This window comes from Cynoglossus semilaevis, chromosome 5, assembly GCF_000523025.1.
Source record: "Cynoglossus semilaevis isolate Cse_v1.0 chromosome 5, Cse_v1.0, whole genome shotgun sequence".
NCBI classification, from domain to species: Eukaryota; Metazoa; Chordata; class Actinopteri; order Pleuronectiformes; family Cynoglossidae; genus Cynoglossus; species Cynoglossus semilaevis.
This window is the reverse complement of record NC_024311.1, coordinates 17,820,821-17,847,368: the sequence shown is the minus strand read 5'-3', so window position 1 is coordinate 17,847,368 and position 26,548 is coordinate 17,820,821. Positions and strand designations below refer to the sequence as shown.

The following is a 26,548-nucleotide window of genomic DNA, read 5'->3' as shown; positions in this document are numbered from 1 at the left end:
GGGAAAAAAAAACACTTGATGATGGAGCGTTTTATACAAATGACACTAGAGTTTGAGAATACACACTCTTGAAATCCATAAAAAATCAATTACATAATAAATAAAGTAATAATATGGACCATTTCATTAGAAATATTTGGGGCAGTAAATTCTGTTCTAATAATTCGCTCATTAAGATAAAGTATGTAAGATCTTTATTGTGCAGTCGTGTATCTCAAACTCAGGTGTGGTCGCCTAAGGCCCGGCTTTATATTTGCTTACAAGCCCAATTTGAGGACACGAGAGGCCTGAGTGTTGCTGGGTAGCAAGCAGCCATACAGGCATTGTTCCAAGAGGGATAACCAATGAACAGCACTACTCAGGAAACAAATTCACACAATGGCGCACGTTGTCGGCTGTCATCACAGCTAGTGCCGGCAGGCTATTTATACCAAAGGTCATCTGGCTCAGGCAGCATGTAAACACACACAAACACACACACACACACACACACAAATAAACATACAAAGCCCACTGTACTGCGTTAGAGGTTATTGATAAATTTTGACCGGACATGTTCTGTAACTCATTCTTGTGTCAGATTTAAAAACAATTAGTTCAAAATACCCTGTGTGTTTTTAACCTCTGTTGTTGCAGTGTATTACTGTGCATACCCTGTGTGTTTTTAATCTCTGTTGTTGCAGTGTATTACTGTGCATTAAAGTACTGTGATGCAGATCACCTAGGATGTAGTACAGCAGTCTTTAGTAATTACACTGTCCCATAAAATAACAACTGTAAGTTTCACTGCAAACATCATGCAGAATCGCCGTACGCTGATACCGTTTGTTCAATAACTTGTGTATTAAATAGTTAAATCTATCTATTGACTGATAAACATTTCTGAACTAAGTCACCCATGCTCTCAGCAGAGCCATTAGCAGATTAGCTACAAACAGCTACCTGGACCTAACACAACAAGCCTTTGGCAGCCGTACTTCAACATGTATGAAGTATGAAGAAAATCCAAAACAATAGTTTATAAATGCTAGTATAGTATATATACGGTATTCTAATGCAGGTCAAATTTAGCTAGTCTGTTGTTTCTAGTTTGGTCAAACCTATCTCGTCATTTCTTATCCTCAGGCGAAAAACTCTCAGAAGAACTCATTTTATAAAACAAGTGTGTGTAGACCGATTGTTGGTTCATGTCAGAACTGAATCCCTTCAATTCTATGCCACCATATAATTATCCCAGGACACTAATCCATTGATTTTATTAGGTTTCAGCATCACCTTCTGCACTTAACAATAAAACAAACTTTCAACCAAATTTGAAAATATTTTCAGAAAGATAAATATGGACTGATCCATATGGAAAATTGAAAATCATAGCAAAACTTTTCTGTTTATTTCTAAAGAAAAAAAAATCTGGCTACCAAACCAGCCTGATTTGTAAATACTTTGTTTTTATCTTACGCTCCATTAAGTTACAAATGTTGTAGTGAGGGTTCCTAAAAGAGACTCTACAAAGTTTTTGTCCTTGCTCTCGATCCTAGAGCAGCAACAGAGGCAACCACACCAGAGTCTTTATTTATAGCCTTTCGGCTTTGCACTGGCCCTGCCTGCATGTCACAAGACTCAGCAGTAGATCCTCTGACGACAGCAACTAAATGACTGACGGGGGAGACGAGAAGGACAGAAAAGCTGAGTGGGAAAAATAAGTTAAAAAGTAAGAAAACAAGAAAAAAAAAAGCATACTTATTGAGAGCTAAGTTCAGCAAATACAGCAGAGAGAATCACCCAGTAATACTTATGTACTACTCCAATAAATTAATAATAAATAAAGAATTCGTCACTAGGAATTTGCAAACACACGTGGTAAGACAAGACGCCTCACTTCTTCAAAGGTGAAGTACCAGTTGCCTCAATTTTAAATATGCAGAAGTGATACCATTGTTAGCTTTTATTTAGAGCAACAGAACTAGAAATAAAGAATAAAGAATATTGCAGGTCGGCTCAGTCTGACAGACAGAAATAGCGGTGTCAAATCAGGCCTTTTCTTCTGGCTCTGGTTGATAACTACAGTGTACACGAGCGGCTCTGCTTTTTGTAACCACATTGCATTAGTTTACACTCGAACAGACTTAATAGTCTGTTGAAAAGGCTGTGAAAGATATGGCTTTCAACACTGCATGTTTACTCGGAGGACGTGTGTTAGCACTGAACAATGAACACTGTACTCTGTGAAAAGGACAATATTCAAAAAAATGATGTTGATCGTTAAATTAATCACTCAGTTGTTTTATGGAGCCACAGTTTTTGTTTTGTTTTTTTCAGTTTTTTGCCTGATTTAAAGGTTCTTACAGTCTAACTTGTGAGGGTGTGAGTGTTGCACCAGAGAGGGTCAGACAGGGGCGATCATGTTAACTGGCCTAAAGCCCTCTTTTTGCCCTGACACAAAATTAGCCTGCTACCTTAAACCCACTCTGGAACAGTTACAGTGAGGGAAACCCCCCTCCTGCCAGAGCCAACAACAGTAACCTTAGTAAAGGAGGTCAGACAGGAACTGAGAGAACAGGACAAGCGAGGTAAAGCTGTTTTATCAATGGTGTTAGTGCCAGTGCTCCTCTGCTGTTTCTGACAGCCTGGTGTCAGACACACTCCTCAAGTGTCCATACATCAGACAGCCAATCCGGTTAAATAAAGATCTCCAAGCAGCTTTGCTGCGTCTAAGCTAATAATAGCTTCATCTTCCTAAGAGTCCTTTCAGTAAAGTGGTGGTTTATTACTGTTTGTGTCACCACGATATTAAAGAGAGAAAAAAAAAACCAACAGAAAACTGACTTCACTGGACAGAGCCACCGGTGAAGGAGGTTTTCACTACGTCTCCTAATATAAAGCCTGACTAACTTGAAGCTGACAGTCACTCAGATGAGAGAATTAACCTTGAGGGTTAATCCTCAGTAACTGTGCCCCCCCCCCCTCCCTCCTCCACCTAGTACAAATGAACACAATATGGTTCATGGTCCAGTTATCAGATGCCACACAGAGGCCACAAAATCTGAATATTAGCTCAAAATGTTACTTCTTAGAATTGGCAGCTTTTACTCAGCACTGTGCAACTTGATGATGACTTGCAAAATGTGTCAATGGTTGCTTTCAACTGACTTGTTGAGGATGGCATGAAGCAAAACGGGTGTTTCACCTGTTATAATGGTATTTTCAGAAATAAAACCCGTTTCTAGCAGTTTTTGTAAATGACACCATGTGAGTCTCTACAGCAACAATAAGTGAACAGAGGGTGTAATGACTGGAAATACAGTGTGCATTGTTCTGCCCATTTGCCCCATTATGTTACCATTTCAATAATATCACAAAATAATTATCGAAGCTTTCTACATGTGCTGCAAGTAATGTGAGTTTTTGTGTGCGTGTGTCGGTGCGTGTGTACACATATTCATATAACTGTCTTATGTTACCCACTTGCTCCAACACTATAGGCTTCTGACAAACAAGGGTAACCTAAGACAGTGTTGCCTTAATGGTGGGCAAGCATGTTGATTAGAAAAGGCTCTGCTTACATCTCTACTGTATAAGAAAAGCTTTGTGTTTGGTCCAGTCTCCTCTTTCAGCTCATAAAGAGAAGTTGACCAATAGATGAGCACAACTGAGCCCAAATGTCATGTCATGAAACATTGATAGGATAAAAGCAAAGCATTAATCAGATACACAACCAAGCATCACTGTGTGTGTTGTAAACTGCGAATGGAAATTGTTGTTAATGAGAAAACAAACCTAATTTGTTTTGTAGTTACTAACATTAATGTCAAGAGGTATATTTGTAGTGATTCCCAGCAGGCCTCACAAAAGCAAAGTTAAATCCTTCCCCCGTGGGTTTTCCAAGAACTATGACTGGCCAGTTGCCCACATTTCTTAACATAGAGCCTGTGACGCACATGCACACACATATTGACGGGGCTGACCTACACCTGGTGGCCCTAAAACCTGCTGTCTGGGCTTGTGCCAAACCTATTGGTGATCCCTGAGGCGGCTAAATCTGTGTACATATTGTCCAGTCACAGTGAGGAAGCAAATGATAAAAACAAAGAAGCTAAAATTAACTTAGATATCCAAAATAAATCCTGATATTTGGGTTTGACTTTTTACCTGCATCAGCAGAGACTTGTTATTGTCTTGATGGTTATTACATTTTTGTTCTTGTTGTTGTTGTTATTAAGGATACATCATAAAGCTTTAATGTCGTTACTAAGGATACATCATAAAGCTTTAATGTCAGCCGGCAGAGGCTCAGCAATGGCTGCTTAAGTCAAAGTTAACATATGCCAGCATCTAAATTAAGCTCCTAATTAACAAGTCCATGCTGAGGTACCATTATGGGCTAAACACTGAGTGCCAAAAATGGACAGAGATCCCGTTCAAATACAACAATTCTCCTAAGAACCTATTAGTTTGTATAAAAAAATAAAAATAATTGTGATAAGTGATTTATGTATACTGTCAGTTGAGTTTCACTTTAAATTCATTTTTGGACAAAATGTGTGTTGTTAAGGGTGCACTGTTTAAAATCTACAAATCTTTACAAGAAAAAATTACAATTAAAAGGATGTGTTAAATGTATATATTAATACGAGAATAAATGGAATAAAAAGGAACTTTGTTAGGAAAACTGTCAAGTGAGGCACTGCAGTTAAAAACACATGAGATGATTTCAAAATATTTTGCAAAATTCTGCCAGCTCACACTGTATTTTATCACAAATAAAATATTTTGGATGTCATTTGACATTTGCTGCGTATCAGTGACGCAGCAGATGTTCATCTAAAGACCGGCCTAAGGCAATTACGAGAAGCTCGATGTCCTACTACAACCCAGAGCAGATAACATCACCAAGGGTCAGGAGATAGACCGAGGAGAAAACAGCAGGACAATTGTTCACCTTTTATATGCTGTTAAAGCCTCGAGCCTTCTTTACATCTTTTTTTTACACCGTACAACAAGTCTATACATGTTTAGCAAGATAACCGTCCTCCCTAAGAGGTTCAGCTCATGCTTTACTCTACTACTCACAATGAGAAGCAGCAGGATAAGCTGGACAGTTAAACCTTTTATCTACCATCAGTGTGTAATTCCCTTTTCCAAGCTGTCAAAGTCAACATGGTCCACATACCATCACTGTCATTTAAGGTCTCACTTTCTCTGATTACATCTTCCCATTAATTACCCTGTTATTTCACCTACGGAAAAACCCTAAACAACTGACACTGCATTAATTACTTGCCCGAGGACTAAACTGAAAAATTATCACTCTCTATCTTTGAATGCAAAACTGGCATGGGGGGGGGGCAATACCAAGCGTTAGCCTGACTGAACCACAGCTTTGATGGGCAGCCTAAAATAAAATGGGATTCAAACCTCTCTAATCCCTGCACAGCAAACCACACCTCATAGTAAAATGGGACCACGGAGAGAAACAAAAAAAGGTGGAACTACTTGCAGCAGTTCACCAGCCTTCTCTCTGGAGTAATGCAGCCTCTGACATGTTGATACAGCGTAGCCAGCGGTAGCTTCAGTTACCCTAAATTTAAACTAGACAGATGCCACACATAACTACTCATGCCTCGCCCTGAGAAACAAACGTCTCATTCATCGCAGTAGGTGCTGGGACCCCTTGCCTTTAGTTCAGTAAGGTTAGGGGGCACCCACATGGTAAACTAGCCCCACATGTGGACCTCATGCATGACTGTCTGACCTCTGACCTCTCATGTTCTTTACATTTTCTTGGAAACACCGGAATCTGTAGAAACACTATTTTCTCACTATTACTGTTTCTTTAATTTCACTAAATATAAGCCTGCAATTAAAAATAATATAAATTAAACAACTAATGTAAAATAAAAAATAAAATGAAACAAATTGACATATCAATAGTCAGTACTGTTTAAAACCAGATTACTTCCTTTTAGTTGTATTTTTGTTTAAATGAAACTTTTGTCCTCTGAAGTGACAGTTAATATTATTTCTCATTCTGTCTCTCAAATGGATGCTTCAATCCCATCCCAATTCTAGACAACACAAGCCTGTGAACTGTTCACACACCTGGATGGAGTCTGGAAACACCAACACACTCACCTTGTGATGTGGCACAGAGCATTCTTCCGCTCCTCTCCTCGACCGATCAAAAAGTGCTTGAGCAGTAAAAAGTGAAGGACTAGCCGACGAGCTGGAGCGAGAGGGATTCTCCTGCTCTAAGTATGAACAAGTCACTAGAAGCTAGCGCCTGCCCTCTGCCACTCTCTTTAGGAGCTGAAAATAGTCCATCATGAGAGCGATGTAATTTCAGTCTTTCCCACGACAAGTATGATGACCTGTTCAGATCTTGTGATAGAATTCATCCTGCGTGATGTTCAGGTAAAGCTAGGTTTGAATTCACTCAACGTTTGCTGAATCACACGTCTGGTAAATCACCTGCCTTTGTTTGCATCCTCTGATTTTGCACCCCTGCGTCTTTCAGGTTTTGAAACAGCATCAGAAGCTGTTTGATTTATACATAAACTGACACTGATAAATTGTCACATTTGAGCAACAAGGCCTGTGAAAAAAAAAAAAAACATTATTTTTGTTGTGGTGACATTTGAGCGCATTTGCATACAACCTACGGATGTTACGCCAGATCACATGAGGTCACACGAGACTCGTCTCAGGCACATTTTAATGCCACTCATGAAAAAGTATTTTGGGGGTTTGCATGTGATTGGATCGACCATGACAGATATAAATAGCAGGTTTGAATGGGTGCCTGAAAAGAATCTCCCGTTGGTTCAAAGCCGTTACAACAACAACACAGACAGGGACACAGACTTTCTCCATCCTCTTCTCTGAGTTGAGTCATTTTATTGTGCTAAAATGTGGCTGGGCATGTTATCGTCTATCTTATCAGGATAATGTTACTGGTACAAAGAATGTCACAGCAGATTAGCAGAACTAAATCAAACCTGACTAGTGACTTAATGGTCGTGGTGACTGCTGACATCTGGAGATTTCATTAGGCTATATCAGTCTTTTTGAAGTCACTGGTGGTCTCTTTCATGTCCTGAGAAAGCACTGCAGAAGGAAATAAATCTTTGACAAACCGTTTGCTACTAAAACAGCAGCAAAAAGTTCTTCTTTTAACATGTAACACTAAAAAAAAATCATGCAATGTCTTAGAAGAAAATTATGCAAACCTGCCAAAGCAAGATGAACAACTTAAAGCTGCCGCAGCACAGTGTGTTTTCCCTTCCCTTTCATTGCACCCTGCCATCTGAACCCCACATGGCATGTCTGGGCCAAGTGCCAGTAACCTTCAATGTGGCTCTATTTCTCCAACGACCCCTCCCTCCACTCACCAAATGAGACCAGTGCTCGTGACCTCCACGAGACAATACTCACCATTACCTATTTCTACCTCTCGTAGACGCTACAACCAGCGCTACGCTGCAAATGGAGCAAGTGGTCCTTTAGGAATAAGCCCAACATGTTGTAACCCACTTCAAGATGAGACTATCATTCATAAAACCACATTCAAAACAGTGTAAGGAATGATGTTCCACGATTAGTTTGACATATTTGCCTCAGTAATAGTAGTACACCTGTACGCAGAACCAAAGTTATGGACACACGTCGCAGTGGGTGAAAACTATTACACACAAGCTGCCAGAGAAAGTTTCATAATGAATTCTGAAGTGACATGGTTGCTCAAGACCTTCGACCAGAAGGTGTAACAGGAAATTGTGTTTTTTGAAAATATGAAAGGTTTTTACCGTAAAAGTTGTTACTCATACCTAGAGCATCTGTTTTATATCTATTTTATATCTTATATTTATACTATTTGCATCATTGTATGTTGTTTAAATTTTCTGGCTTTGTGTCTACCTCAAACCTACAACTCTGAACACAACTTTTCAGACAATTTAGTTTTTTTTGTGTTAGACCACTTAAACAATGGAGCTTCAATATGACGAGGACACCTGACAGTAGGGTTGATAAACTGCTCTGTTAAGCAGCTTATAATAATTTTAAATCTAACAATATTTAAAAGTATAATAGACTTCTACTTAGAAAAACTACGAACTACAAAAAACTCTGTATAATTACACAAATTAAATAAATAATTAAGTTTCACTTACTTCACTTACAGTAGGTGTTGTATTGTATCACGTGACTTAACCTATGCTAGCAATGTTACACACCATCAGACCAATTACAAAAGGTTAAAAACAATTGTCATAATCAAAAATAAACAAAAAGGATTTCCCCTTAATAATAATAATAAATGGAACAATTTCACAAAAATGGAACATGATTATCATGTCCCATGGCTTAAGATCACAGGTGTCCTGGATTATCATGTCATCATCACACATCAGAAAAGCTTACTCAAAAAAAAAAAACTTCTTTTTCTTTAACAGTTAATGGTCACAAACAACATACATTTTTTTAATTTAGCAAAAACTACTCTGTAATGTGCAACTACAGCCTTAGCTTCAGCTTACGCTGGTGTCTACATCTACTGCTGAGTCTGAGGAGGACATATGCTGTTAACAGCATCCTCTCTGTGGGGGGTTGGTGTATCGGCCGCAGACAAGAGGGCTCTGAGAATGCAGGGATTTGCCCCTGACTTATATTGTGCCCTGCTGCCTGCCGCTGTAAGGCCAAATTAACACTGGTAAAACAATGCCAGTTTGGCTGAAGCAGCGATTCACCTGCAGATGATGTTGAGAAGCTCACATTCACGGAGCAGGGAAACTGTTCATACAGGACCATTTGAGTATTTTGTTGAGAAGCTCTGTGACCTCACATTCACGGAGCAGGGAGACTGTTCATACAGGACCATTTGAGTATTTAACCTGCAGCTGTATTGAAGAATGACGAGGCTGCAGTAATTAAAAGACAAACCACTTTGGAGTTTACTTCAAACTGCGCTTTTCAAATAGACTAGAATTCTGTTCTTGAGTTTGCGTTAGAGATCTTGGGTAAAGTTTGTAATAATTAGGTACTTCTAAGGTAGAAGCCCTGAGGAGTTTGGTTTGATGAACTAAACAAAGGCTGCTGCCAACAAAACCTTGTTTACCTGCTTTCTTGATTTACAGTTTAATTTACTAATTTAGGCTTTTGTATTGGTTTGAACAAACCCTTCAGACAGATAGGAATGACCTTATCGTACTTTACAGTTAAGCTAATTTGCACAGGGAATCCAGGGGAAAACCCTTGATTGTTCGTTGTCTCTTAATATAACAGTGGTGTAAGACGCTGTTTCATTGTACGATATTAGTGAGAGAAGGGAAACGATCAACCCTGTACATACATTCTACAACCAAAAAAAGCAACAACTAAAAGATAATAAGAGACAAAGGGTAAAATGCAGAGGATAGCAACATCCACGCTGCACCTCCATAAATGACTTGTTTTTATTATTTTACTTTTTTTTTAAATAATTAGACAGGCATTGCTAAAACCCACTCAGCCTTTGAAGGTTATTGTAAAATACTAGTTTAGCTACTAAAATATACGAGGAGAAGACACCGCTCATTTGAACAAAGCTAAAATCTTGAGGCAGTGTAAATGTTTACAGAAGGGGATGTTACAAAAACAAGTCCAAGCCGGAGTCTTGCTTCTATAGATGGAGGCCAATGCAGAGGCAACTCACTGTTACTGTTACTGTGGCTGTGTGATCCAATGTTACACTTCAGTTATTAATTTGGACAACCGCCCCCCCTCCGGCCCCCTCTTTTGGGCCAACTCATACGGGCTACACCAGATTAAAGGCATTTTGCACAGTGGTGCTTTTATTCCTTCACTTATTCCAACTGCAGTTTTTCCCTCACCCCATCTCCAAATTTAACTTGATTTTTTAATCAAAGGAAAATATGATCTAATATACCAAAAGCCAAACTTTTTTGCAGAAACGACTTACCAAGAATTCGCGAAAGGGCCAAAAAAGCAACTTGTTCCACGATTTGAGTTAGCAATGCATGATAACTGAACGTTTCCATAACTTCTTTTTTTTTTTTGTCCCAACTGGTTTTCATCATGTGATTCAATTTGTCTCTTTGCAATTACTGTTGTTGGCATGTGCGTCAGAAAACACCTGCTTTATGAATACCAGATTTTTAAATGTCAAGTGTTTTAAATATCTGCAATCAACAAATAAATGAGTCGTGGAAGTTTAGTTACCCAAACATAACATTAACAAATGTAATAATTGTAATTCTTTTTAGGCACACTAATGTCTAATTGTAATTTTTTTTTGGCACATTTTACCAGGATCATTTCTGTCGATCTGTTCTTCCTTTACACAGGATCATTTCTGTCGATCTGTTCTTCAAACCATAATCCTCACAGTTTCACCCATCAAATAATACAATCTCAATAATACAATAACTCGAAATGAAATAATGTTACTGTATTCTCCCACAAAAGATACTGACATTAATTACTAAACTGCTAATTTAAAACACATTGGCTAGAGTGTTACTATATTTTTTTTTAAATGGCTTATATGGCTCATATGTTACCGATTTGATTATTCAACGTGTAATAACGATGCATAAACACTGAATTTCAAGGTTTATGACCAAAACCATCAAGTGTCATTTTGCTGGGACCTAGAGAAGGACTATAACTGGCTGACACGTCGTTATTGTGTCTCCATGTTTGTAACATTTGAGAATGGATGGTAAAGCACCGAATAAATTAATTTTGTTAGGCTAGAATGTTGTATTGATGCTGCTTATAAAATAATGTAGAAAATAATATTCCGGGAATTAAGTACATCTGTAACTAACTTTGTACAAAACTGTTATTAACCATCACTAACAACTAATAACTACAGTACATTACTGATTTTACCTCCTATAATGGTTCATTTTATACATATCAAAGCTAACAAAATGTGCCAATGTGTGCAGCAGTAAAACAAATGAGAATAGTAAATTTAAATGTGAATTTGTTTATTTTGATATGAAGTTAGTAATAACCAGTTGTTGAACATTTAGGGAAGAAATTTGATAAAATAACATTATTATAACATTATTATAACAATGCAGTGAATTATTCTTTATAAGCGATTCAACCTATATTTGAAAAAATAATTTGAAAAAGTAACTTTTAGACATTAGCTTGCGCTACTGTACATACATAATGTGACATTTTACATTTGTCCCCATTGCGTCGTATTTACTTATTCAGCATTTACGGCAAGTCTACGTCATTACACGTTGTTAACCAGTTCTATGTTGTGGTGATAAAAAAAGCCCTCGTAGATTTTAGTTATTCATAGTTTGACCAAGTAAAACACTGCAATTATGCGGAGTAGCTAGCATGACGGGCTAATGACAGCCGGCGTTGGGGACATTGGCTGTTGTGTGACCACTGCATGGACCCAGACGTTAAGTTTGCACTAGCACTAAACAAGAGGTAACACACACACAAAAAATCCAGAACAGTTTTGTAAGAGTCGGTTCCGCTTTTTAAGAGCACATAGTATAACGTCGTAAGCTGCAGAGTTAAGTCCACAACGACAGTAAGAAAGACAGTTGGAGTTGAGGTTAAAGTTGACAAAGTGCACGAAAGATGTCAGTGGACAGAGTCGCAGAGAGAAAGCCACTGACCTGTGGGGCCTAACGGCTGTTGCTGCCCGTCCTCTCCGAAGATCAGTCTGAAGTCCAGCTCATCATTCCCGGGGCAGTTTGCCGTAGTCATCGGGTTTGACAGCTTGGGTTGTTACCCCCACTCGACCGTCGACCGCTGGAGCGAAATGAACGCTCTCCTAAAATGTCATAACATTTATTTCACAAACACTACTGCTGACCGACTGAGTTCCGAACTCAACTTCAACCGTTCATTACACTTGCGAGCCTTGAGGCAGACGAGAAAAAAACACAACGTCTGGTCCCTGTCGGTTAAACAAAATCCAGAAAAAAATGACAGGGACAGCTCCGGCCGCTTCCTCCGGCTTTAACGAGCGTTTTACGGCATTCAACTTCAGAGAAAGTAGCCCGCCTCTCTCTCTCTCTCTCTATTTATCTTTATCTCTCTCTATCTCTCTGAGCCTATCCTTCACTCGCTTTCTCTCTCCCTCTCTTTCTTCACCAACTACAAACAAGTCAGTGTCGTCTCTATCTCTTTATTACTCTACTGTAGTTTAAAGTGCGTTGTAAAAATCCTATGGGAGCGATCTCTCTCTCTCTCTCTCTCTCTCTCTCTTTCTCTCTCTCTCTCTACCTCCCTCGCTCGCGCTCTCTCTCTCTCGCTCTCGCTCTCTCTCGCTTTATCCCAACTTTTACTAACCCCGCGTGACAAGGCAGTTGCAGCGGTGACGTCAGCAGACACAACACAGGGCACGCACGTACACGCGCGCACACGCCGCTCCTCGGTTAATAAACAGTTTATTAAAAGCCTCTGAGAGTACAGAGAGGAGTGAGAAAAGTCAGCTGCTCGTGAAGGGCTTATCCGTTTAAAGGTACACTGTGTAGGATTTAAACTATATAAATAATAAAATAAAACAAACAAAAAAAAACCTCATTGACAAACGTTGAGTTTAAATTATCGTAATATTAATGTTTAATATGGTTTTATGTTCACTTGGGATACAAACTTGTTACACCACACTATGGTGAGCCCTTGTTTATTAACGTCAGAGGCAAGCGGGAAATTTGGCAGGTCATCAATGTCACCTATAAAGTAAGTGAAAGTTTATAAATTAGATAAAAAGTGCTAATATGGGTCATCCACCATAAAACACAAAAATATTGAAAATTTAAGTAGTAAAAACGTGAATCGCACATGTTTTCGTTTCCTATTGGCAACAAGCCAAGAATTAAAAATGACAACCCGAGGATGTGGAAGTCTAGTCTAGGTCAGCTGTGTTACTTTCGTATGACAAAAAAAAACAACTGCGATGGACCCAGAGGTGACAGTTATAGAGTGACGCACGTGTGATTTAGGTCTATAAAACACATAAAAATAACAGCTCTCCTGTCAGTCGATATAAAAAGAAGCCGTCCTTGTGTTAGCGCAAAATCCTACAGCCAGCAACAAAGCTAGGAGTAAAGACAATGATTTGACACTTCTGTGTGGATGCAATTCGTTATCAACAACCGACGGCTAGCATGTGTTTGGCTAATCAAAACGTACATTGAAAAACAACCTGTTCATTCAGTGACTGTTTTTTCCAGTCGGAATCGTCACATTTAAATGTAAACATTTTCCTGATATAAGTTTTTCTGACAATGCATCAGTTGAGCTTTGCAGTCACTCACTCTTTCTTATCTTCCTTGTACTAGATTACATTAGGCCGCGACGTCATGTTCCTGTTATGCCCTTTGACCCTGCAGCATCAGAACACAGACACAGTTGTGACTGCAGGGTTTAAGAAGTACAGTAAGTTTGTTATTCTGATCATTGATAATATGAGCGTACTTCCTATTAGAAGTGAGAAATGTTGTCAAGGTGAAAACGATCAAGTCAGTTTTATTTTTATAGCCCAAATCAGAAAACCCATGTTTCCTCAATGGACTAAATTTTTACATTAGAAATAAAATATATTACAAGTATATTCCCCAAAAAACTATAATGGGGAAAAATTAAATACATGTAACAACAGTCAGTATAATATTGATGTGTAATTTACACTACTAAAAAAAAGCACGCTCAAAAGATGTTAGTACCTAACACTGGAAACAGATTCATTAGAAACATATTCAAAACTTGACGTGTGTGAGTCATAAAAATCTCTTTGTAAAGAAATAGTATTCACACAGCATGACATCAAACATCAATGCCATCATCAACATCAAATTCAAAATAATATTTTCTGCCTTAGACATTCCACGGTCCTGTACATAAAAAAATTAGGTTCAAATAATAACAATATAAATTGGAATTAGTATTTGTTTTTATTTTAAAAAATAAATGCATTTTAGCGTTAAAAAACAGAGAGGAAGAGAGAGCAAATACTTTGGTGTTCAGACACGATGGTAGAGCTGTAGTATATTATTTATTATTATAATTTTCTTCTGTAATTAAACAAACCGTACAACAATCAACCCTGAACTGAGGCTTCGACGGTGAGATTAAGATTGACAAAGCTCAGTTTTGTTTTTGGTAAATACAGGCACTTAGGTTATAAATCACTGTCATCCACCTTATCTGATGAACTTATTACCTGAAAATGCCTATAAATAATCGTTATATGGTCCTTATTGTTCATTATGTGCAGGTATTTTAGAGCGGCACACTGAAAAGTTTTTTTTTTAAATAACTGTAGACATTTACAACCAATGGATAATAATCGTTTTTTATGGTTCACCTGTACTGATACAGTGTGATTAAACAAGATATATTTTATTATGTGTGTTGGCAATAAAGCTGTGTTTATCACATATTACTAAAATAAAATATCATGGACCTTAATAATTAACCTACAATAAAAATCATAAATTAAATACTAGCATAAAAAGTACAGAATAAATAAATGCTCAATATGTTTAGCAGTGTACAACAAATTTCTACTGCACGTGTGTATTATTGATGCAAATCAGTCCCTCTTCTAGATAAATTGCTTACACTGCAGGCAACACCCTCTCATTTTTCACACAACCAAGCTACATATACATGTATGTGGGTGTATATGCAAACCGGCTGAGCTCACAAATGCATCTGAAAGCATCAATATCACACTTCCTGTGGCCCTCACTTCGCAGTAAACACACGTTTTAACCCCTTTAACATATATTTGATTTTCTGAAACCCATTTATGTACTATATTTGTCTTATCTTACATGTACATCATATTCATTCAGGTCAATTTACATATAGACATCCTACAGCAAAAAACGTCTACTGCCAGATCGAAGTGCAAAAATCAGGTAGTAGCTGCAAAAATATGAAACGATTATCAAGCTAATAATATCAAAAATAGGGACTGTTAAATTGCTGTCGATAATGAATCAATTCTGGGTTAAAATAATATATTTATTTATTTACTTTTTATATATTTCTTTTCTAAAACATAACAGAACGATACATTTATTTGCTTAAACAAACAAATTGTATATTTTAAATCTCTTTTCATTTAGTAGGAAGTACATTAAAATATAACAATGTGTAATAGGCACTGAATGTCTGCAGAAATGACACATGGTGATCATGTTAATGATAGACTCATTACTAACAGTAATATGATCCGAGGTCAGGGTTTGATTAAGTAATTGTTTATTTTGTTTCAGTATTGTCTTATTGTCCTTTTTACATGTGGCTAATGTGAAGCTTTTGGTGTTTGTGTTTGTGATTGGGCTGTTGTCACTGTATTCACCTGTAATAAAAAGTGAACAGAAAACTGTATAATATAATATAATATAATATAATATAACATAATGAAGTGGACCTCACTTGGCATTCTCGAACGTGTTGTAGTCACAGACCCATCCACCAAGTGTAATTCAGATTATCTGAGTGAGTCTCTTATCTCCACCGATGACCTTTAAAGGGAGAATAAAAAAAAAACGTGTGGGAGGCTGTAGATGTGGTTTTTGATATTTTGTTCTTGTAGAGAAAGTTTTAAAGGAGCAAAACAACTGCGTCTGCCCCCACAATGGTTCTGTTTGAGAGGTGTCACTTTCTCCGGCATTGAGGTTTGCACAGACTGCATTAAAAACAGCGCAGCGTTTGTTTACTACACGTTCCCTAAATGTCAGTGCATATCAAATTGCACAAGCACTGCTATATCAGAATAACAGCAGCTAAGTAAATAAAAGCTCGCTGATTAGTTGAGCTACTGCAGCGAATGACGTGTACAGAGAAAAAAAAAGGAAATGTTGCACCAACACGAGAATTACACTGATGTGTAAAGATTATAGAGTGATTTGGTTTAGACTTTACCAATATTTGTACAAATACCGATAAGCAGGATTTAAAAAAGTTTAATGAAATAGTTCTATGTCACTTGCGCCGTACACACGAATAATTCACATTTTCAACACAGCCGGCAGCACAGTGTTATCTCTGTGACGCTACGCTGCCCTCTTGTGTTAGATTTAGGAAGATGAATATTTACAGTCTAATAACAGACATTAAGTTGAAATGTTGGACTCGAAGTATTTATTTGCATCGTATTTAAATATAAACCACTTTCTCCCCATGGCTAGTATTCGGAAAAAACACCACACTGTTTTTGAACGTGGCAGAAAGTGAGAGTGAGAGTGTGTATGTGTGTGTGTGTGTGATGAAGCTCTAAATAATCAATAACTGACAGATGCAGAACACACATTGCTGATGGAGCTGATGCACAATCAATGTTAGATGTGACAGCAGCACTGACACAGTTCTGTTGTGACAAGACCAGGCCGTTAGATTTCTGTGTAAGTTATCAACACTGCAGCCCTGTATACTTCATGTTATGACGGAGTGATAAAAATATCACATATATATATATAACTTTGTAGCCGTGAGGCAGAAACAGGAGCAAACTACAGACACACATTGTCCCCGTTTGGAGCCTCTCTCTCTCTCTGGATGCATGCCTGGTGAGATTAGGTTCTTTTTATTGGTTTATACTCCCCAGTAGCAAAGCAGCGACGGGGATTATCCTTTTGTGCAACTCAGCAGTGGCAGACACGAAGTTCCGCCTTTCTGCCTCTTAACTACATACAAATAAAGAAAAGGTATTTCTGAGTGCGGTGTATGGCAAAAGGGAAAATAAAATTATGATTAGTTAAATTTAAAAATGTATTTGGAAACAACATTAAGATATAACGTGTATTAACCAGCGGTTTTCCCAAGGTCAAAATATATATAAATATATATTTATATATATGTCCAAGGTTACTACTTACTAACTACGACGTGATTTTCTAAAATAATTCTGTTTGAGCAGTGATGAAAACATCATTATTATTTGGCTCAAATCCATACTAGGGCCCTGCTACGTCATCACCAGGCGCCCAAGTGACATCATCCATACGCGACAATGAAGCATGGCGTCCTCGCTGAGAGCGGAGGATACTAAGGTTGTTACGGTTGTTTTTGTACTTAAATGTTTCCGATTTAATTCAATGTCCGCGTTTAAAACATTTTGATCGTGATTTTGTCAACCAAAAGACCAAAAATGCAGTTTGTAAAAGTCGGTCGTTTCCCCTCGGCTGTGGTCAGAGCAGTCTCCTCTGGCAGCACTTGTTGTCCCCGCCTCGTTCGACTATGTTCGTCTCCCTGGACCGTTGACTCCTCTGTCTGCCGGACTCGTTTAAGTTCCACCGCAGCCTCGTCCACGGAGGACACCGTGGTTATCCGTGTTCCTCGGTATCTGCAAAAGCGCATCGAGAACATCAAGCATACACGAGGCAAAAATAAGATCCCCACCATCCGAGCCGGGAAACTGCTGATCCAGGGCAGGAATCCTACTTTGAACCAGTCCACAGGATACGTTCTGGGGAAGTTTGAACAACCGAATCTTTGTTCCAAAGGATGGAAACACAACAAATCCTTTGGTGACTACTTCACTGTAAACAACACCAGCTCTGTGGCACCGTGTGTGACTGAAAGTTACAAAGAAGAAGAGGCTGAGAAAAAAACAACGACCACCTTTAAAAACCTTCACATCTGCACGGAGTTGGTCGAGCTTTTGGAGACTGATAATATTAAATATCCCACCACTGTGCAGCGGCAGGTCATCCCAAAAATTATGAAAGGTCACAATGTGCTCTGTGCTGCAGAAACAGGAAGTGGAAAGACCTTGAGTTATCTACTGCCGATCATTAACAGACTGAGGACGGACGAGAAATCCAGCAGAATTCGAGCTTTGGTTCTGGTTCCTTCCAGAGAGTTGGCTGATCAAGTGGTCGCTGTGGCCCGCCGTCTCTGTGCTCCGTTTGGATTGCTGGCTAGGACTGTAGGTGGTGGCCGAGGCATTGGACATATCAAAGGGGTCTTCAAGAGTGACCATCCACATATTTTGGTGGCGACACCTGGTGCTCTTGTGAAGGCAATTAGGAAGAATTTTACACACTTGAGTGAGTTGAGGTTCTTTGTTGTAGATGAGGCTGATACCATGTTTGACCCAAGCTTTTCTGACTTGCTCCAAACTATCCTGAGCTGCACTTACATTTCTCGCGGTCCTCAGGAAACACAAGGACTCTCCCAGAAAGCTCAGTTGCTGGTGGTGGGCGCCACCTTCCCTGGTGGTGTTGGTGAAGTGCTCAGTCATGTGACAGATCTTGGCAGCATGAAAGTCATTAAAAGTAAGATGCTGCACCTCCTCATGCCACATGTCAAACAGACCTTCCTGAAGGTGAAAGGTGCTGACAAAGTCCTGGAGCTGAACCAAGCTCTAAAGTCGCATCAACAAGAAAAAGGAGCAGATGCTGTTCTGGTGTTCTGCAACAAATCTGCCACTGTTAACTGGTTGGGGTATGCTCTTGACGAATTGGGGGTTCACCACATGCGTCTCCAAGGGGAGATGCCTGCGTCTGTGCGTACAGGAATCTTCAACTCCTTCCAATCGGGCGTAGTGGATGTACTGATTTGTACAGATATTGCCTCACGTGGCGTGGACACGTCCCGGGTGCATTTGGTTGTTAACTATGACTTTCCAGAATCACTCACGGACTATATTCACAGAGCAGGGAGAGTTGGCAGAGCTGGAGGTGCAGAGAATGGCAAAGTGCTCAGTTTTGTAACCCACCCTTGGGATGTGAACCTGGTACAGAAGATAGAAACTGCAGCACGAAGGAGGTCTATTCTGCCAGGGTTAGAGACTGAGATCCATGAACCAAAGCCTGAGGTACAGGAGGAATAAAATAGGTCTTAGTTCATAGACTTTCCTAAAAAATATATAATAGGATTGAATGTTTGAACATATGACTCCGTTACACATGCACTGTATGTTGAAATTAAATTAATAATTTTAATTTTATGCACAGAATAGATAAATTAAAAAAAATAAAAAATAAATAAATTTAATAAAATTCTACCATTGTATATGAAAAAGATGTTTTTTCTGTGTTATTAAATAAATAAATTTGATAAAATTTCTACCATTCTACCATTGTATATGAAAAAGAAAAAGATGTTTTTTCTGTGTTATTAACAAACTAGAAACGAATTGACTAATGACTAACGAATGTGTTTTAAGTACATTTAAGTTTATGCAGTGATGGATATGAATCAATTTTTAATTTCTCATTGTTTTTTGTGTTTTTATTGATATTCTCGTCTTACAACAGAAGATCAATTTAGGTTCTTACCCCGGCCGTAACTTAATGTTCTCTCTAACCTAGACCTAACTTAGGTAATGAATGTAAAGAAGTAATTTCCATATTTAACATGTAGTGTATGCATGTGACCACAAGAGGGAGGTATTTGGCTTATTTATGAAAGTAGGTTAATCGGATAAAGCTTACTCGGTTTTAAGAATTGTGTTAATAACAATGAACTTGGTACAGTGACTTTTTTTTCAAATATCTGATGTACAGCTATAGCCATGTTTTTCTAGGGCTCTATAGTGAAACTAAACTGCTCCCTATGTCCAATGTCTGCTCAAGTAAGTCGCCACTTTAACTCTAAACAACCCTGTGTGTCTCTTGTGAATTACGGACAGATGGCGCCAAACATTCAAGCTGGCGTTTCTGCCTGGAAACGGTGTGTGCTTTTATTTTGACAAGGCTGTCTGTCCCTCAGTCATGATGATTTATGCCCGACTGTTTGGGTAAGTCTGGGGGATAAGAGACCAGGGTCGGTGGACACTGCTAACAGCTCTGACAGTAACAAGGGGCTTCAGATCAGAATGTGAGGAATTCAGCTGTGATTGTCTCACTCAGACTGGGGGTCACGGTCCTCAGGCTTTACCCCCACCGTGGCTTCACATTTCACTCAACTGTACCCTGACAACGAGGACCCCTGTATCCACTTATAGCCCGTGGAGCAACTGTCTCCGGTCCCTCAGCTTGTGTTTATGACCTCCTTCAACGGTTAAGATCAACCGTTCTATTTTTAAAAGCATCTTCACATTAAACTATTTCACATAGAATGTATTTGAAAAACACACACAGAACAATGACATACATATAGTTTTCATTCAAACTGAGTACCTCTCTGTACAGGTGTTTGTCTTGGAAAATAGAATATTTTAAAGATAATTTTGAAGTGGTTAGTAACTTTTTTCCTAGTCAGAGCTGAGCCTCAAATAAACCAACTATACTACTGGAATTTAATGTGTTATCTGTCACTAAATTCAGTTTTTATATTTCCTCTTCAAATCTACAGAAAATGTATAATTCTTTCTAGACATATACTGTATATATTTTAACATTTTAAGGTCTCCAGCTATATATATGTATATATATATGTGTATATATGTATATATGTATGTGTATATATATATTTTAACATTTTAAGGTCTTCAGCTATATATATATGTATATATGTATGTGTATATATGTATATGTGTATATATGTATATATGTGTGTATATGTGTGTATGTATGTATATATGTGTATATATGTGTATATATATATATGTATATATGCATATGCAGATTGGATATTAGGTTACTTTAACTCAGTGTATCAGTGTAAGTGTGAATGGTTGGTTGTCTGTGTATGTGGTCCTGCAGTGGACTGGTCCAGGGTGACCCCTGCTACTGCCCTTTACCTTTTTGGATTCATACTAGCGCCCCCTGTAATCTGAGACGGCTTTAGAGGAGGAAGATCAACGTGTGAATAAATGAATTGAATTAATGTTACATGAAACTGAAACTGAAGACAAATGAATCAAACACCCAGGTAATGATTTGAAACTGTGTGACTCAAACACCCAGGTAATGATATGCAACTCAAAATAATCTTCCTCATTATTAATGAATACTAGAAATTAAACACAAGATACAAAAATAATTCCAATCTGTCTGTGTAGTCGCTGTTGGCATGGAGATGGAGAGTTGGGAGGACTACAAAGCGTGCGGTCCATTAATAATGACGTATTTCCTCCTTATCTCCCCCCCCCTGCTCATTTACACACACTCAGGTTCACACACTCACACACTCTACCCGGCTGCTTGGAAATTTCAGTGAAGGCGGAGGATCAGTGTCTGTCTGCTGCTGAGCAGTGGGACTGTGGCTCAGTGTGCATCTCCGCAGCCGGGAGTTGGCGTGAAATGCAGCTGGAGATCTGAAGGTAGGCTTCACACCGGAGACCCGCTCGTCGTGCTGCGGACACGGCCATCTATCCGTGTGACCTTCTGTCTGGCCAGGCTTTATTAGACCCGTGCTCGGTGCTCGGACCTCCTTCTACCCCGTCCCCTCCTCTGCGTGTCACCTCCTCGGCGTCGGCTCTTTGAACGGATCGCGGGGATAAAGTTGTGTCTCGGGTAATTGTACTCAAACTTGTGGACCCTCCCGTTGGCGGTTGGTTTGTTTCGGACTTTGCAGAGCTGCAGCAGGGGAGGGGGGGCAGGGAGGGTCAACATGATCGATACTATTATCATGTATTTCATTGTTTTAGCATCAGTTTGATTGAACCCTCGGTGTTCTCCAGTCTGTGTGTGTGTGTGTTTGTGTTTGCAGCCGAAGCAGTAGTCGGTGTGTTGGTGCTGCTGCTGCTGCTGCTGCTGGTGGTGTTGGTGCTGGTTGTGGTTGTGGTTGTGGCTGTGCACAGATGGATCGAGATAAGAGTTCACGCAGCTCCGGCCGGTGGCAGATCTCACCGACCGACTCCGCCATGTTAACTTACCGTCTCAGTCAACGCTGCCACCGGCGATTGTTCCCAACTTTTATTCCCCCGAGGAGCCGCCGTGTGGGGCGTGTTAGCAGCGTTTAAATGCTCGGTGTGTGTGTGTGTGTTTCCTCACCCCGCTCCTGCTAACCATCCTGAATCCTGCAGGAGAAGAGAGGAGGTGGTGGAGGTGGAGGTGGAGGAGGGAGGGGAGAAGGGGGTCTGTGTTTGATCCACGCAGCGTGTGGTTCGTCCACGACACGCACAAGTGCACGCATTCGTCTCTCTGTGGTGGTCGGTGTAGTGATGGGAGAGCGGCGTGGGTTAGGAATGAAGTCTCCCCCGTGGAAGCCTGTGGAATGATACACGGCTGTACTGCGGCAGCAGGCAGTACTGTACCGTGTATTGTGTATGTATGAAGTGTGAGTATTGCTGAGTCTGTGTCGGTACTGCTGCCGCCACACCCCTTCATACGGCCGTGATTTACTGCCCCGGGCTCCTGGTGTCAGTGCTGGAATAAAAGAACCTCGTGTTCTTATCTCCACATGACGCCGGAACACGGACGGGCTCGGGACCCGAGGGGGCGTCCACCCGTGGGGTTGTCTTTACTGTGTTCACGTCTTGATCGGGGAGAACTTGAAAAAACCTTCAGAGGAACGGGACATGATTGCAAGGTCTCGTGCTGTTGCAGTGGTTGTTGATACAGTACCGTACCTCTGATGGACCACGGTACAGTGGTTGTTGATACAGTACCGTACCTCTGATGGACCACGGTACAGTGGTTGTTGATACAGTACCGTACCTCTGATGGACCACGGTACAGTGGTTGTTGATACAGTACCGTACCTCTGATGGACCACGGTACAGTGAGCAGTGTTTCTAATTAAAGCCCAGATCCTGCCTTAGATGAGGCTTGTAGACTGAGATCAATTCATCAGCCGTGTTGTTGTCTATTGGTGCAGATGCTGTTAGCGCCGTCATCGACATCATTAGCTTGCTAATAGGTAGATAAATGCTGACACGTTGGTCCTTTATCATTACCTTCTCAGTGCAATTGGATTTTTTTTTTGCAGCTCTGCAACATGTTGTAGTTCAGCCTTAAGTCATCGTAACAGAGCTGGAAAAGTTGTTTTTTCTATCTCGCACCTGTGTTTTGGATATGTCGGTCTGGGAAGTACGTTTTTTCCGTAGCCTACTTGACAAGACATTTCTATCCACATTTCTATTTGATTTTGGATGGGACTGAAGTCACGTTGTTATTGTACCAATCCCACATCACGGTGTAAGACAGAAGGGCAGATCATTTCTTTAGTTTGTCTTTGACTACCCAACACCAGCCTTCACAGTCTACTTTCATTTTTCTTCTTCACTTGTTTACATCTGTGTCACTGGGACAGTCGTCCAGACCTTCTTCTCCACAGCCAGGTTTACATCCTCTGGTGTGGAAGTCAAGGTGTCGTGGATCTAATCATCACTCAGGTCAAACGTGATCTTTTATAGTGACTCCACAGCCTCCGACGCTGCTGTCAACACTAGGTGGCCACCGGCCTGTGGTTACTTTTCCGACACTTCATATATAAAATCAGAAGGTTCAGCGGGGGTTTTGGGGTTTTAAGATTTGAAGTTTCCGATTTATCAAACTGATACATTTCCCCAGTAAACACAACAGAAGGAACTCTGGGAGCTGGAAATGTAAAGTTTTCCTTTGGGCTGGGGTGATGGAGAGTAAGTGGTTACCAACTGTAGTTTCCAGCTGGAGCCGACTGTCTTACACCGGGAACATACTGTATTTGTCAACTGTTGCTGACTGAAGAAGTTGTAGGTTTTACTGTGGGAGAGAGTGCGTCTGGTCTCCAGGTGGGTTCATGGAAACGTTGAACCAACTTGATATGGTCTCTGAAGATAACGTGTCAAACATTCACACGGCCACACTTATAATACACTCAAACACACTTTCACAATACCTGTACCTCAGTTTGCCACCAGGGCGGTGTGTGATGGAACCTCATTTAGGACTTTTTTCATAACGACACTGTTGGATGCTGTTGCAGGTTTTTGTTGCAGCTCTTGTACAACGTTCATTGACCATTGCCAGGACTAATCAGGCTTTCTCAGGGGTTGCCCCCCCCATGTTGGACCTTATTGCTAGAAGGGCTTTAATGTGTGTAACCTCTCAAACACAGCGTTTCCTGTTTGTCGTCTCCACTGCTCTTCACCCTCCTCTTATATATTAGGCTCCATCTCACACTTAAATTGCCAGTTTTTGAGCAGATATTGAGCAGTTGCTCATTTCCTCCCACTCAGAAATCCATAGTTAATAAAGAAAGGAAAAACAAACGCAGTGGCCAGAAGAATGTTGTCACATTCTCTTTGGTTTCTCTCTTATTTTTCAAAATGGCAGCTCTTGTGTGTGATAAACCAATCCACTGTGCTTCTTCTTCATCCCTGTGAAATTGTTATTTTCTGCGGCCACAGTTTACTTTCTCCTCCTGATGCTGCGCTGCTTGGTATGCTGCTGTGCCACCAGCTGATGTGACACCAGTCATTTGTTAAACGGCCCAAACTCTTATCTGCCTTTCTTCAAGGAACAGAGCAATCAAAAGGCTTTTTGACACCATATTAGTAAACGCGCCGACGTTCTGAGAACATTTTAATGCGGCCTTTATGTTATCAGTTTCGGAACTAATGTTCCTGATGCAGAGGGATAAAAGCGCTCTGTTTACTGTGGAGCAGCTTCATCATTCAGTGCTGAAAGCACAGCCAGAGAAGTGTGTCATTTCACAACTGATTATTTACATAACAAAAACTGCACCAGAAAAAAGGAAAGTTGCATTTAAAGGAACGAGTTATTAAAATGAAGACTTGTAAATGCTGTCAGAAATGGAATACATAACGTTAGAAATATGTTTAGTTATTATTTTTTTACTTGAATAAAGCCTTTAATTGTTCACCAGTCGATAATTTCCCCCAAACATCATTACGACCCCGATGTTCCCGTAGAACCACAGGGACACACAAACCCCAGCTTTTGATTACATTTTTTTAAAATTAAATATTAAAAAAATATAATTAAATTCCAAATACACGAGTCTGCAAAATGAATAACTAATATAGTGGACACCAGAGAAAATGAAAACAACCCTAGTTAAAGGAACAGACCTGTGCAGACCTTCAGTGAATATCGGTGTTCAAGCTCATCAATAATTTATTGATCTGACTCTTGTCCGGCATGAAAATTGGTCTCCGCCGTCACTTCTGACCGCAGAGAGGAAGTAATAAGTGATGACAAATCACAAGAGCCTCCGTGATAATGGACTGAGCAAATGGAAAGGAGGCGGTTATTTGTCATCCTCCGGCCAGAAAGAAGAGTTACTGCCTCACGTGTAAGCGACCATTTGCTAATGACTGTTATAGTTGAGCCACTGTTGCTTAAACAGACATTTTTTTTCTGTCAACTCTATTCAATCTGTGACCTTAGTATAAAAAAAATGACTGTTTACGTCTTTTTATAGTTTTAATGACAGCTTAAAGGCTTAGAATTTGCAGGACTGCCACCTGCTGGCTCAGGAGGAACAAGAAAATACAAACAGAGGGCAGCATCACTGCATAGAAACAATGTCTATTTCCTTTCTGTTGTGTAATGTTAGCGTCTTGGTGTTTCCTCATTTCTCTACTCTTCATCTTCAGTGGCCCATTTTGAGTGACTTTTTTTTATTACAGTTTACAAGAAAAATGGTCTTGCAGTTTCTAAATTTGTATTTCTAGGCACATTTTCAACTGGGAGCCTCAGAGCTCCGTGTGTAAACACTCAGTTTGCTCTGCTCAGTTTTTTTTTTTTTTTTTTTTTTTTTTGGCAGGTCGGTTAAGAGCTGTCAACGTTCACTTGTCAAAACTAGCAACAGCTTGTGAGGTAGTGTTTGTTTTTAAAAAAAATTGAAATGATAATGGACCGAAGTGTTTATGCATCGTTCATCGAGCGCAGCAGGACTCCAGACCGTTTTATTCTTTAGTCGTTTTCAGAAGCACGAGATCGTAACTTCACAAATAAAATATTTTGATTAAAAAGAAAAACAACATTTTTTAATGACGTTCTGAAGCGGTAACAGATTTGTTAGTTATATTGTTGCTGTTATGAAGTCGCTCTAACCTGTTAGCGCTCGGTCAACAGGTTCACCCGAGGGGATACGATTAACCCAGTTCATATTTAGAAGCCCAGTATTTACCCGCCTCTGGTGTACGGACAACTGCTCTGTTCTCCTCCGTGAACTCTGACTCTAACTGTATGTGCACATGTCGTGCTCTTTGGATCAGTGAATGCCTCTTCTCGGAGCCTTTTGTGCCGTCGATGTAATGCAGCGTTGCTTATGTTAAATACTGCCCCCGGTGTCGGTATGTATTTCGCTATTGTTTGAAGTATTCCCAGATTTCCCGATCCGTGAATCTGGATTTGTAAATGATCTCCGTTGCAGATCCAGACAGTTTTCACTCTCATTTCTTAAATGAACGCAGATGTTAATTTGTGCAGCGTAAAAAAAAAAAAACGCTGATGAAAGGAAAGCCCAGGTTTGCTGTTATTTAATGTCTGATTTTTTTTTTTTTTTTTTTGAGTCTTCAGTGTTTACTTACTGTAAATCATTGTTGGTGACAGTTCTCAGTCCGTTCCCAGTGGATTCACATTCCTCACCTCCAGTGTGAGTTTTTGCCGCTGCTCTTTAAACAGATACACCAGTGTGTGTGTGTGTTTTTTTTTGTGTGTGTTAAACAGCTCGTTACCACATGTACGGAGATCAAATCCAATTGTAT

The 26,548-nt window shown here is 39.8% G+C and overlaps 3 protein-coding genes across 6 annotated transcripts in view; 2 read left to right on the top strand and 1 right to left on the bottom strand.

The window, feature by feature from the left end:
* Nucleotides 1-12,290, bottom strand: part of nfatc3a (nuclear factor of activated T cells 3a) — a 44,819-nt gene extending 32,529 nt beyond the window's left edge. For all 4 annotated transcript variants that reach the window (XM_017032655.2, XM_025055546.1, XM_025055547.1 and 1 more), the window contains exon 1: nt 11,652-12,290. In XM_017032655.2, coding sequence (XP_016888144.1) covers nt 11,652-11,742 — 91 coding nt within the window. In that variant the 5' untranslated portion in view covers nt 11,743-12,290. The remainder of the gene's footprint in view (nt 1-11,651) is intronic.
* A 4,670-nt stretch (nt 12,291-16,960) lies between these two features.
* ddx28 (DEAD (Asp-Glu-Ala-Asp) box polypeptide 28) lies at nt 16,961-19,003 on the top strand. Its single transcript, XM_008310887.3, has one exon. It carries the CDS (start codon nt 17,147-17,149, stop codon nt 18,830-18,832), a length of 1,686 nt encoding a protein of 561 aa, XP_008309109.1. The 5' UTR covers nt 16,961-17,146; the 3' UTR covers nt 18,833-19,003.
* A 3,919-nt stretch (nt 19,004-22,922) lies between these two features.
* Nucleotides 22,923-26,548, top strand: part of LOC103379362 (talin-2-like) — a 64,657-nt gene continuing 61,031 nt past the window's right edge. Inside the window, exon 1 of the mRNA XM_025055545.1 lies at nt 22,923-26,134. The gene's annotated coding sequence lies outside the window, so the exon portion shown is untranslated. The remainder of the gene's footprint in view (nt 26,135-26,548) is intronic.

Coding starts and splice junctions, on each gene's coding strand:
- ddx28 (XM_008310887.3), top strand. CDS start 17,147: ATGCAGTTTGTAAAAGTCGGTCGTTTCCCCTCGGCTGTGGTCAGAGCA.